A 14,401-nucleotide genomic window follows, 5' to 3' on the forward strand; every position below is an offset into this window, starting at 1 on the left:
GGCTTGAAGTGATCTCAAAATGCTTTTACTTATTTCCCTCAAATGTCCCTATCATCTTCAAAATTGTTTCATTGCTTCATGACTAAACTAACTTTTAAGACCAGGTTGAGAATTATGCGTGCATGTCATATCACTAGAGTCAGTAGGAAAAGAACTATAAAAGGATAAGAGAACTAAACAAACACTGACTAAAAATAACAGAAAATAGGAAATTGCATTAGACAGATGGTGAAAGGGTTTGGACAACAAAACAAGTAAAATAAGCTGGGGTTACAACCCTGGAACACAACCAGACAACACTAAACGAGCTACTATGACTAAACAAATTAGGAAAAATAAAATGATAGAAGGGTTTGAGTCACAAGACAATATCCGGATTACAACCCTGAAAATAACCCGGACAAAAGAAATGACAGCAAAATAAACCACCAAGACTCCTCCCCGGCTAGCCAATAGATGGAGCGTCTTTCTAATTACCAAGCACGACATCTTAGCCTCCAGGTTCCACATCAATATTGCCTAGACCATTAACAACTTCAATATCATTAACTTCAGTCAGCAAGTTCCCAAGAGGATTCGCATGCTCCCCGTCACTGTCCTTAATCACAATTACCCCTTCTTGAATCAGTCTTTCTATTTCCCTTTTCAAAGCACGACAATCTTCAATGATATGCCCTTGGACGTTAGAGTGGTGCATGCATCGTATAGTAGGATCAAAACCTTTTGCATATGGGTCTGAAGTATAGCCGAGGACCGGCTCAATCAGGCCAAAATGCTTTAACTTTTCAAACAAGCTTGTGTAGGACTCCCCGATTGGTGTGAAACTATTTCTTTGCCTTTGTTCCCCTCCCTGTTCCGGTTTTCTAGGGTTGTTGGGTGCTTGAAAATGTTGTGAAGGCAAGAGTGCATTATGCGGTGCTGGCGCTCGCCATAAGGAGTGACCTGGTAGTTGGACAGATGACCGGACATTGATCGGAGGATAATACTGAGGTGGATTATGTGGAGCTCGGGTATAGGTTTGGGGTTGGGGTTGAGGCTAAGTATATTGGCAAGGCAGACCCGTTGAACCATGTCCTGATCCTGAGACAACCATGGCAACATCATCATGTTCCTTCTGACCCAGCAAACTTTCTATGTCGTTCTGAATTGCTTGTTTTTGTGGCTTTTAAAGCAGAATAGCTCATGATCTTGCTCGACTTCAGCCCATCTTCTATCATTTCTCCCATTTTTACCACAACATTAAAAGGCCTACCCACAACCGTGATCAAATGCCTAAAGTAAGTTGGCTCTTGAGCTTGAAGAAAGTACTCGACCATCTTTTTTTTCTTCCATCGGGGGATTGACTCTAGCAGCTTGCTCTCTCCATCTGAGCTCGTATTCCCTAAAGCTTTCATTAGGCTTATTTTCCATCTTGGTGAGGGACATGCGATTCGGGATAATTTCTATATTGTACTTAAAGTGCCGGGCAAAGACTTGAGCCATATCGTCCCATGTGTACCACTTGCTAACGTCTTGGCGGGTGTACCACTCTAGAGTTGCCCCACTCAGACTCTGACTGAAATACGTCATCAATAATTTGTCTTTCCCACCGGCGCCTCTCATCTTATTGCAGTAACCTCTCAAATGGGCCACGGGATCTCTGTGCCCGTCATGTAAATCAAACTTTGGCATCTTAAACCCAACAGGCAGTTGGACATCAGGAAACAAACACAAGTCTTTATAAGACACGCTCATCTGGCTCCCTATCCCTTGCATGTTTCTTAAAGACTGCTCTAAGATTTTCACCTTCCTGGATATCTCATCTTGCTCCACTATCTTAGAAGGCTTTTCAGTTCCACCGGGAGGCTCAAAATAAGGAGCGTAAGAGTATGGATCCGAAACTTTGAAAGTTGGTTCTGGAGCATAGTGTTTGGCATCAGTGACTTTGAACACAGTCTCGTTAGAGGATCGAGGAAAGGTAGTAGGTGGAAGAGCTACCAAAACATGAGTGGTCAAAGTAGCGGGATATGAGGTTGTTCTGGGGGTGGAGTGTGAAAAGGTTGTGGGGAGATATCAGCAGTAGTAGGGATCTGGATTTGTGATAGTGGTGGGATAGTTGCAGGGTTTTCAGTGTAGTTAGTGGGGAATGAAGGTGGAGGATGCCCCCTGATCTAAGACTGATACATTTCTGTCATCTGTTGTTTCAACATTTGGACCTCTCCTTTCAATTTAGACTCCGACTCCACAAACTCCCTCGACGGGTCAACAACTCTTGTGTCCAGGTCTTTGTTAGTCATGGCTACCTTGTTATTTGGCCTTGTGTTGTATGGATGAGTTACCTTAAGAACCACAAACCAACCACCCTTCTGCTCAATGGAGATAACAAAAAGGAACAAAATGAGGTCATCACGTTAGCGTTAGGGCATTTAACAGCTGTAAATATAACATTGTGTGCAATGCACCTAGCAACAATTAACAGTTCAAAAATGATTTCGAGGGTAACAAGGTCACTTGGTATCATCCCAATTTGTTCATTTGAATCTTCTCTTTTCTTTTCTTTTCTTTTCTGGTACTTCTTGGCTTGCTCATTTTCCTTCCTCTTTTTTTTTTCTAATCATCACACTTTTCTTTCTTCTCATTTCTCACATCCCATAATTTCAACTCTTTTTTTTCTTTTTCTTTTTTTCTCTTTTTTTTTCTTTTAAGAAATAAAAAATGATTCGATCGAACCTTATGTAGGTTGCCTACGGATCATGACGCCGCATGAATCAGATCTTTGCGTAGTTCGGGAAGATCGGGAATAAAGTAAACAAACTAACGTTCTCTTTTTCTTTTTTTTTCTTTTTTTTCTTTTTTTCTTTTCTTTTTTACCTTAACGACTACTCTAATGAGAAAAGAGAAATAAAAGAAGCAAATCTTTTTTTTTGAATTTTCTAGATTTAATGTTCTATAACCTATTCATTAAAATGTTTTGACAAGATACTACAGAAGCAAAATTAAACATTATCTCTGTAGCTAACCAGTTCTTTGAAATCCACCATGCTGATGCTGAAGTTTCCGCGCTAATATGAAAATATTTGAAAGTTCTCAGCTTGAGAGTAAATGGGGTCTCTGAAACCATCAAAATAAGAAAAGTCAAAGAGGAAAAGATTGGGTTTGCTCATTAAAGCGACCAGATCCAGAGAAGAAAATATTCGAATCTCTTAAATCCGACAGCAGAACAACGCAATTGAAACGCGAAAACAAGGGTTAGAGAAAGAAATGCGCAGAAGACTTATCGCGAAGGAGATGTTAACGTAGGTTCAAGCTTTCAAGCCAACCAATTACTTTGAGATTTATGAGCAATTTCAATTCATAGCCAACAGAAGAAGCCTTTGCCTTTTTCTGGCAACAATTTTGCTGCATTAGAGTTGTAGGGAACTTGGGCAGATCCTGGCCTTTTGGTTTTTAAGTTCTTTCGTGTTTTTTTTTTTAATTTGGCTGATATGTTATTTTCTTATTGATTTGATTTGCCACATCAGAAAAGTTATAGGAGACTGAGATTCACACACTTATTTTGTTTTGAGGTTGTCTAATTTGTGTTCAATAGCCACACTTTTATTATGTTGAAGTGCTTAGTTAAAGTGTTTAAATGAAAATTGGAACCAATTTAAGGAGTTGTGTATGTATTTGGCCTAAGAAAAATTAATTAGGATGAGATTTTGACTATTTTACTCTTATTCATGTCTTAATATTTAATCTTTCTTCATTGATATTTGAACAAAGTTATTCATAATTGAGGTGTTTGTAGTCTTCAAGAATAATTATTACTCCCTCCGTTCACTTTTACTTGTCTATTATTCTAAAAATAGATTTTCACTTTTACTTGTCTACTTTCGCATATCAAGAGAAAAATATTTTATTTTTTCTATCTTGCATTTAGCATTAATTACTCATTCTAAATTATTTTCAAATCCATTTAGACTATACACCAATTAATATGGGTACCAAGGTAAATTATGTACTTTATTCATTATTTCTTAAGGGGCGTGAAAAGTAAAAAACGTGACAAGTAAAAGTGAACAAAGGGAGTACTAAGGGTAAAAAAAAGGAAAAAAATAATCAATTTTGTCTTGAACTTCTAAAGTGACAGATAATTTAAGACAACTATTTTTAGTAATCACGACTGATAATATGAGACGGAGGGAGTATCTTCTAAAAATCTTTTCTTTGATTCTTTCCAAAATCGTCCTAGCAAGAAGAAGATCTAAAGCAATTGTGTGTGGCTTTGCCTCTAATTTTGGAGTATAATATTAGTATTGTATTATACTCAGAATTATTTTCGGTTAAGGTCCCTAAGCAATCACTTCGTGGAAAAGGAAGTGATCGAGCAATGACAACCAGGAGTTGGGCTTGGAAGCAACCATCCTTTGAAGAAAGCATAATAGCTCATTGGTCTAGCTCCATGACACCGAAAATGTATCAGGGCTCAAGTGATTTACCGAAGCGACGAGACCTTAAAAGCTGCTTTTTCAAGTGTCAGTAGCGGAACATTCTGTTAATCGGGGAAGGTTTTTGGTGACAAGACGTGGAGATATCATAAATGAGAATGCTGACATGAGTAACGAAAAATCCTGTGAAAAACACGATCGCCTATCAGTGGAAGGTTTTCTGCATTCAACCAACTACACAAAGTGAATCGGTCCCTAAGAAATCCCCGAAAGGGTTGCCATCTGATGGATACATGAAAGTGACGAAGTTGCTTTGACTACAAAACCAGTCCTGTCTGTTGGAGCAAATTGGATGATCAGGCCGAGGGCTACCCCCTCTTCCCCTCACTCCCTTTTTCCTAATATGAACCTTGAGTCATCAAAGCCTTTCTGACTCAGCCTGTCCCGATTGCCCTACGCGATTGGCGCTTTAAAAGGCAAAACTCTCGGTCGTAGTTTGGCGACCTATCTTCAGTAGGGGCCTTTAGTCTTTTGATTAGAGTAAGGGTCGCGAGAGAGCATAGCATACCGCCCTGCCATAGTCACGAGTCTGTTTATAGTCGCGACTGTTATCATAGTCAACAAGATTGAAACTTCCAGGAAAAAAACTTTAAATCAGGAGGGCGATCCTCCCATGAACTGACCATACCCCAAATCGACACAGGTGAACAAGTAGAGTATACTATGGCGCTTGAGAGAACCATGTCGAAGGAACTCGGCAAAATAACCTTTTAACTTTGGGAGAAGGGGTTCTCTCCTATCTTTTGATTAGGAAAGAGGCACATACCGGGGGTAGCGACTGTTTATTAAAAACACAGGTCTCTACTAAGTGGAAACACGATGTATAGAGTCTGACACTTGCCCGGTGCTGAAAGGTCGAAAGGAGAAGTGTTATAAGCTTTAAATGGAAGCCCCGATAAAATTGAATGGTGTAACGACTTCCCTGCTGTCTCCGACATGGACCTGGTGAAATCGAATTCTCCGTGAAAACATGGAGTACCAACGTCTACACGGTAAGACCCCGTGCACCTTAACTATAGCTTCGCAGTGACAACCTTAATCGAATGTGTAGGATAGGTGGGAGGTGGGGGCACACAACGACCAATCCTGAAAGACCACTCTTTCGTCTAAGGATGCCTAACCACCGCACCGACCATTCAGGGGGAGGCGGGACACTACAAGGTGGGTAGTTTATCTAGGGAGGATGCCTCCTAAAGAGTGACTAAGGTGTGCGAAGGTAGGCTCAAGCTAAGATTCTGCTCATGAGCGTAATGGTATAAGCCTACCTGATTGTGAGACCGACTAGTCGAACAGAGACGAAAGTCGGCTATAGTGATCCGGGAGTCCCATGTGGAAGGGCTCTCTCTCAACGGATCAAAAGTACACCGGAGTTAATAGGCTGATCACTCCTAAGAGCTCTTATCGACGGAGTCGTTTGGCACCTCGATGTCGACTCATCATATCCTGGGGTTGAAGAAGGTCCCAAGGGTTCGGTTGTTTGCCGATTCAAGTTGTACGTGAGTTGGGTTTAGAACGTCATGAGATAGTTCGGTTCCTATCTACCATTGGTGTTAAAGGGAGAACTGAGAGGAGCCAACCCTAGTACGAGAGAACCGGGTTGGGCTAACCTATGGTGCATCAGTTGTTATGCTTATAACGGATGTTTGTTTTTATTTCTTTAGAGTAGCTTCTATTAATGTATTTCTTTGATTTCTTATTTAATTTTGTGATAATATTTTTTAATTTTTTTTATTATGAATCAGATTAATTGAATCGATAGTCATTTTATTAATTTTGCACTGTTGCTTATTTCCTATCGTATTTAGAAATTTTTTAACGTGTGATATATATTACTGTTTCTTGATCATCTAGAGGTATGTTTTTGCAAATATATGTTTGTGATTTTAGTCTATGTATTGTAAATTGTAATTTATTTTGAAGTTCGGTTCTTAGTTACATTAGACATATTTAATTTAACATTCAATTTATTCACACCAAAATACTTTCTGACCACGGAATTCCATTGTCGATATATTACTTTATAAGTTTTGATAGATATAAGATTTCAGTATTGTATACGGGTAAAATTGAGGATAGAGTTATCCTCGTTTTTCTATTGGGGAACGAGGAATGATATTACTTGTTATTGGCTCGAGTGAGATCGAAGGTACCCATATATCAGAACCATGAACGAACGATACGACGGGTCTCGGGCATGGCCGATTTCGGAAAGAATCAAGCTCGAGTAAGATGAAAGATCGAGGGTAAAGGAAAGACGGTTAAAGGAGATAAAATAGGGAACCACAATATCTGCCATCAAGTGGATATTGCAGCACGGATCACGCCCGGTACTAGCTACAAATCATATTTTTGTGAAAAAAAGGAAAGAAAAGATTTTTACCTTATTTAGACTTGTATTAGAGTTAAAACTCCTCTACTATATGAAAAGGAGAACCCTTTTATTTTTTGGTCACTGTTAGCATGCATATCAAGGCAATAAAATTTATTTTAGCTTTTAGCAATTGGTTAAGTGTTCTTCAGTTGTTCATTCATTTACTTGGAACCGAGCTCTATCTCGAGGGCTCAATTGAAACTGACCGGAAGCATTTAAATCTAACGCATGGCTTAATTATTCCGCCATTACATTTGGTTTGATCGTTTTATCTCATTTCAATTCAATTACTTACTGCTTTTTGGTCATTTGTGTTAAATTGAACCACGTATCCTTTAATCTGCATACAAATTCAAAGTTATCTATTTTAAGGGGTAAATAGTTTGGCGGCCACTGTGGGGCTAAGAATAATAGTGGTAATTTAATACGAATCTTGATAACGCACAATATTTTACGCTTGTTCTTTGAAGTTTGATTTCAGGACTATTCAATATATCAAATTCTCAATATGCTCACTTAAGTGTTGATGCGGAATCAGGTCACCACGGTGAAAATAACAACAGGGTACCAAGCAACAACGTACCCCCTGTCGACCCTAATGTCGTTCCAATTGTTGATTCAGTCGATGCCAATTCATAGGTTGCTGTCAATTCTAACCTACCAACTGGCCCCAATAATAGCATCTATGGGGCACCTCGGTCGTCGGTTAGCGAGGCGCCCGAATGGGGAGGCGATGGAGTTATCTTACATTTTATTTTTGAGATGTTATAAGCCCAACAAGTTGCCATAGCGCAACTACAGAGTCAAAATCACAACGCAGTTGAACTCGAACGAGTTGGAGAAGATACTTGGAGGGAAGAACAGAATGTCATAGAACCCAATGGGTCCGGACCCGGGGAAACTTCCGAGATGATGAAAATTCTTGAGCACTAACAAAACGGGTAGAATCTGGCGTAAAGAAGATAGAGGCAAATGATAAGAAAATGAAAACTTACAACTCAATGGTCGATCAGATCCCGGAGAAACCTCTGATGGTGAAGGGATCAGATTCTAAAAAGTTCATTCAGAAGCCTTCCCCCCCCCCGAGCATGATACCAAAGCCTATTCCGAAAAAGTTTCAAATGCCTGATATTCCCAAATATAATGGGACCACAGATCCAAATGAGCATGTAACCTCTTACACATGTGCAATAAAAGGTAACGACCTCGAGGATGACGAGATCGAGTCGGTATTGCTGAAGAAATTTGAAAAAATATTGTCCAAAGGAACGATGATATGGTATCACAATTTACCTCAAAACTATATTGATTCATTTGTTATGTTTGTAGATTCCTTCGTTAAAGCTCACGCCGGGGCCATTAAAGTTGAGACGAAGAAATCAGACCTGTTCAAAGTCAAGCAGAGGGGTAACGAGAAGCTTAGGAAATTTGTGTCGAGATTCCAAATGGAACAGATGGACTTGCCACCGGTTGCTGACGATTGAGCCATTCAGGCACTTACTCAATGGCTCAACACCCGAAGTTCAGTTGCATCTCAACAGCTAAAGCAAAATTTGATAAAGTATCAATCAGTTACCTGGGCCGATGTCCATAACTGGTATTAGTCAAAGATCAGAGTCAAGAACGACCAATTAAGGACCCATTCGGGGTCGGTCTACCCCAATAGGGCGAAAAACAAGTTTAAAAGAGTAATGGTTCAAGAGTTGAGGCCACGCCGAGACTGATACCAGCCTTACAACCCAATCTTTATTCGACCAGGAACGACAGAAGAAATGATCAGGGTCCAAGCAATCGAGGGTTGGCAAATAGAAACGGGTTCGACATATCACCCAGAGTCAGAGATATCCCGGGGCTAACAGAATATAACTTCAACATAGATGCAGCAAGTATTGTATTAGTCATCGGTCACATCAAGGAGACCAAATGGCTGAGGCTGCTCCATTCCGATCTAGCACAAAGGGATCACAATTTGATATGTAAATATCACGATACTCACGGGCATAAAACCGAGGATTGTCGGCAGTTAAGGGAAGAAGTGGCTCTTAATGGGCATTTTTTAGAATTCCTAAGTGAGCGGATACTCACGAGCATAGAATTGAGGATTGTTGGAGGAGTAGACATTCCCTAAGGACCGATGATAAAATGCACCAAAGTTTCCATCTCAAGAGAAAACGAACTCGAGATTATGTTCCAGAAGGATCCATTTCATTTAGTGACGAGGATGCTGAGGGCATCATTCATCCTTATAACGATACACTAGTAATATTTGTACTTATTAACAAATATTGAATTAAGTGCGTGTTAATTGATCCGGGTAGCTCGACTAACATCATCCGATAGAGAGTCATGGAACAACTAGTGCTATTGGATCAGATCGTACCAGCAGTCCGAGTACTGAACGAGTTCAATATGGCGTGCGAGACAATGAAGGGTGAAATTACCCTATCGGTCAATACGGTCGGAACCACTCAACAAGCAAAGTTCAATGTGATCGAGGGGGATATGAGGTACAATGCCTTTTTCGGAAGACCGTGGGCTCATAACATGAGGGTGGTATCATCGACCTTGCACCAAGCATTAGAATTTCTAACTCTAGGTGGAATTAAAACGGTCTACGGGGAACAACCGACAGCAAAAGAGATGTTTGCCGTCGAAGAAGTGATCTCGCACCCACGATCACAGCATCGAAAGATAAGGGACTGATCGAAGAGAAAGGCACCAAATAGTAATTACAGGTCTCGGCCTCAACCCAGCCCAAAAAATGGGAGGAGCATCTAATAGATGAGGAAGATGATTTCGGGGTTCTGAGATCCTTCGTAGAACCAGATGACGCTATGCCACCAAGTCAACAATCGAGGAACTAGAGCAAGTCATATTGTTCGAGCATCTGCTAGATAGAAAGGTATATCTGGGAACGGGGCTAACCCCCAAGCTTAGGAAAAAACTCATTGATTTTCTTAAAGCAAATGCCGATTGTTTTGCCTGGTCCCACTTAGATATGACAGGAATCCCACCGAAGATAACAACTCTCGAATTGAGTTTGGATCCGAACTTCCACCCAATTAAATAGAAGATGAGGCAACAGTCCGAAGTCAAGCACGTATTCATCAAAGACAAGGTATCGAAACTTTTAAAAATAGGTTTCGTTCGAAAAGTTGAATACCCGGATTGGCTAGCAAACATAGTCGTTGTACCTAAAATGGAAACAAACTTAGAATGTGTGTAGATTATAAGGATTTGAATAAGGCATGTCCAAAGGACTCGTTTTATTTGCCTAACATCGAATGAATGATCGATGCAATGGTAGGGCACGAGACCTGAGCTTTCTCGGCGCCTATTCCAGGTACAACCAAATACGGATGGTCCCGGGGGACCAAGAGAAAACCTCTATTATAACTAAGTTCGGCACTTATTGTTATAACATGATACCATTTGAGTTAGAAAATACCGGTGCCACGTATCAACACAGGTTAACCGAATGTTCGAAGAACAAATAAGAAAATCAATGGAGGTTTATATTGATGATATGTTAGTTAAGTCCCTACGAACAGAGGACCATTTGAAGCATTTGCAAGAAACCTTTGACATACAAAGGAAATACAATATGAAGTTGAACCCGGAGAAGTGTGCCTTCCGGATCGGCTCGAGCAAGTTCCTCGGATTCAGGGTATCTAATCGGGGAGTAGAAATCAACCTGGATAAGATAAAGGCCATAGAATACATCAACGTGATTAACAATGTCAAAGTAGTGTAAAGGCTGACCAAACGAATTGTGATGACCTAAATCACTTGATTTACAAGTCAATTATATATTCCGAGGCCTTAAAAACCTCATTTTATCTCACCTCGATTTGCATGCACGATCCGGCGTATATCCCGAACGCTTTTATCTGTAAATTTGATAAAAATGCTAATTTTGCCTTAAAAATTAAATTAAAGTTAATTTCGGTCAATATTTTAGGTAAACGGACCCGGACCCATGATTTGACCATATTTTGGTTTTGGAGTTCGATATAGGTCTTATGTGGTATTTAAGTTCTGCCTGTAAAATTTGGTTAGAAACGGACTTCATATGACGTGAATCGGACCCTCGGTTGTGAAAATTTGAACTTAAGAGTTATTGATATTCTTCTTCGATTTTGATGCTAAACCCGTAGTTTGAGGCATTATTTTGGTGATTTGATCGTACGAGTAAGTTTGTATGATGTTTTTAGGGTTGTGTGCATGTCTGTTTTGGAGCCCCGAGGGCTCAGTCGAGTTTCGGATAGGCCACGAGATGTTTACACTTAGAAAAGTTGCAGGTTTTGGTGCTTGAGGTGCACAAACATTTTGTGCTTCGCGGTCGCGAAGCCATTCTCGCGATCGCAAAACGCAAACAGGGATGGGGAGGATTTTACTCTATGCGAACGCGAGACCCAGGTTTCGAACGCGGAGCATTATGGGGTTTGCTCTACGCGAATGCGACCGGTCAATCGCGAATGCATAGCCGTAGGATGGGCTGGTCAGGGAACTTAGGGAGAACTACACGAACACGACCCCTTTATCACGAACGCGAAGGTTGGGTTAGGCTAAGCCTTCACGAACGCGAAGCTTCTCCCGCGATTACGTAAGTCCACAACTGGCAGCTCTTCACGAACGCGATAGTGCTCATGCGAACGCAATGAAAACTATCGCCCAACACTTAAAACAGTAGCAAAATCGGGATTTAGCCACATTTTCATATTTTCAAAACTAGAGAGCAGTGAGGCAATTTTCAAGAAGCAAGTTCTTCCCCAAAGTATTGGTATATGATTCTAAACCTTTTTCTTTCGATTTCCCTTTGCATTTCGTCAGTCTTCATCCAAAAATCTAGGGTTTTTATGGTAGAAATTGGGAATCTGGATAGAGTTAGGGCTTTTTGAATAATTGAAATTTAGATCTCATTTTGGGATCGGATTTCGAAACTAATTGCATATTCGGGCTCGTGGGTAAATGAGTGATTGGGTTTTGGTTTGAACCTCGAGTTTTGACCAAGCAGGCCGGGGGTCAATTTTTGGCCTTTTGGGGAAAATGATAGAAAACCTATAATTAAGCATTGAGTATGAATTCTTTAGCATTTATTGACATCGTTAAATTAATTTGGGTTAGATACAAGTAAAGTGGAGGCAAATTCTAAAGGAAAAGCGGTGTTTGAGGCTTGAGTTGGCCGTAGAAGTTCGAGGTAAGTGTTTGGTCTAACCTTAGCTTGAGGGAATATGTATTGTGCTTTATTTGCTATGTGCTAGTGTAGTGTACGATGCATAGGTGTGGTGACGAGTATCAATATGTTGGTGTCAAGCATACTTGTGGGTCTTAAATTGTGATCGTTGTGTTTCTTAATAAGTACTACGAATGCCTAAACTGTTGACTATACATGTTGAGCAAGATTTATGATTATCTTCTTGGTATTTGGTTATTGTTGAGCATTGGCTCTAGTTGAGGTTCAATTGTGAAGTTGATTATTGGTACATGTTTGGTTATAGCTGATTCAATTGTCGGGACATATTTAATTCTTATTATTAATTCCCTTGCCAGGATGTATTTATACTTATTGTTGATTTCCTTGCCGGGATATTGTTGTTGCTATTGTTCGGTTGAGGAAAGAGTGATACAGCACGAAAGGTGATGTTGTGCACATTCATACTCATGCATATGGTGAGGAAAGAGTGATAAAGCACGAAGGGTGATGCCGTGTACATTTATATTGATATTGATGCATATGGTGATGAAGAGTGATAAAGCACGAAGAGTGATGCCGTGCACATTTCTAATACTTATATGGTGAGGAAGAGAGATAAAGCACGAAAGGTGATGCCGTGTACATTTTCATTATTTAATTGCATTGGTGAGGACTGAGACTAAAAGCACGAAGGGTAATGCCGTGCACTTATTGCTAGTTTGTCATGATTTCTTGTTGTTATCGGTTCAAGTGCCTTAATTGTTTCATTCCGTTATTTCTGTGATTTTTTACACTGCTATTCCCCCATAGCATGTTACCCCTCCCCGTTACTTTTTGAATTGTGTCTATTACTTTTATTCTGCTAGATACTGTTTAACTACAGGTTATGTTAATTGTTGTGTCCTAGCCTCGTCACTACTTCTCCGAGGTTAGGCTCGACATTTACTAGCACATGGGGTCGGTTGTACTGATACTATACTCTGCACTCTTTTGTGCAGATTCCGGTACTAGAGCATACAGACCTTAGCTAGGGGTTGCTGCCTTCAGTCCATCAGAGACCCAAGGTAGTCTCCAGGCGTCCGCATGCCTTGGCGTCCCCTTCCTATCTTGTTTATTTTGTTCTTTTCTATTTCAGAGATAGACATGTATTTATTTTGTTCAGACCCTATTTATAGTATTCTAAGATAGTCCGTGAGATTGTGACACCAGTTCTGGGTGGTTTATGTTTATGGATTCGTATTGGTATTATCTAAAATGTTAAATTTTGTTCTTCTGCATTATTATTTTCGCTGTTTATAATTTGTTAACTTGAAATTGTTAAGAGATTAAAAATGAAAAGGGTAAATTAATCAGAATTGTTGTCTTGCCTATCTTTCACTAGTAGGCGTTATCACGACTCCCGAGGGTGAAAAATCTGGGTCATGACAAGTTGGTATCAGAGCTTTAGGTTGCTTAGGTCTCACAATTCACGGACAAGCTTGGTAGAGTCTGAGGGATCGGTACGGAGATGTCTGTGCTTATCCCCCAGAGGCTACAGAGTTAGGAACAATTTCACTTCTATTTTTCTCTTTCGTGTGATTTGGTTTCTCAATGCTAATTGAAATTCTACTCTATTCTTTCGTAGACGACGAGAACACGTGCTTATTCATCTGCTGATCCCCAGCCTGAGCCCCTAGCAACAACTCCCACGAGAGGTAGAGGATGAGGCCGAGGCCATGCTAGGGGCTGCGGCAAGGGCAGAGTTCAGCGCAGAGAAGCAGCACCAGCGGTGGAGCCTCAGGTTGAGTTTGATGATGAGGTTCCATCCCAAACAGTTCTAGTGGGCCCTACTCAGGTCCCAGAGGGGTTCATCTCTACCCCATACTCCAAGATGTTGTGGTCCGTCTAGTGGGCCTTATGGAGAGTGTCACTCAAGTAGGCTTACTTTCTGTAGCACCAGCCATCTCTTAGGCTGGGGGAGGAGCACAGACTCCCGCTACCCGCACTCCGGAGCAGATGGCTCCCCAATTTCAGACTCCAGCAGCTCACCAGTTGGAGCAGTTCAGCCGGGTGTAGTAGCTCAGACCGGTGATGGAGTAGCTATGTCCGCCGATGCTTTGTGGAGGTTGGACAGGTTCACCAAGCTATTCACTACTACTTATGGTGGTACATCTTTAGAGGATCCCCAGATAGCTGTCATGAGGTTCTTTGGAACATGGGGATAGTGGAGACCAATGGGGTCAACTTTGCTGCTTTCCGTCTATCAAGTTTCTCCAAGAAATGGTGGAGAGATTATTGTTTGGCCAGACCAGTTGGACCACCAGCTCTCACTTGGGACCAGTTCTCGAAGCTATTTATCGAGAAGTTTCTTCCCTTCACTCAGAT

At 40.8% G+C, this 14,401-nt stretch overlaps 1 protein-coding gene across 1 annotated transcript; it reads right to left on the minus strand.

Moving 5' to 3' along the window:
- Positions 1-490: 490 nt before the first annotated feature.
- On the minus strand, positions 491-13,980 carry LOC138890429 (uncharacterized). Its single transcript, XM_070173812.1, has 4 exons — positions 13,962-13,980; positions 1,309-1,973; positions 1,060-1,162; positions 491-942 (listed from the first exon to the last, which is right to left on the minus strand). Exons 1-4 carry the CDS (start codon positions 13,978-13,980, stop codon positions 491-493), a joined length of 1,239 nt encoding a protein of 412 aa, XP_070029913.1.
- Positions 13,981-14,401: the final 421 nt, after the last annotated feature.

This window comes from Nicotiana sylvestris, chromosome 4, assembly GCF_000393655.2.
Source record: "Nicotiana sylvestris chromosome 4, ASM39365v2, whole genome shotgun sequence".
Lineage (NCBI taxonomy): Eukaryota > Viridiplantae > Streptophyta > Magnoliopsida > Solanales > Solanaceae > Nicotiana > Nicotiana sylvestris.

What these genes read in the sequence shown, in the direction of transcription:
- LOC138890429 (XM_070173812.1), bottom strand. An exon ending in AAGAAAAAAAAGATGGTCGA is followed by an intron (nt 1,163 to 1,308) that starts GTACTTTCTTCA and finishes CTGCTTTAAAAG; the next exon opens with CCACAAAAACAAGCAATTCA. An exon ending in ATCAGGACATGGTTCAACGG is followed by an intron (nt 943 to 1,059) that starts GTCTGCCTTGCC and finishes TCCAACTACCAG; the next exon opens with GTCACTCCTTATGGCGAGCG.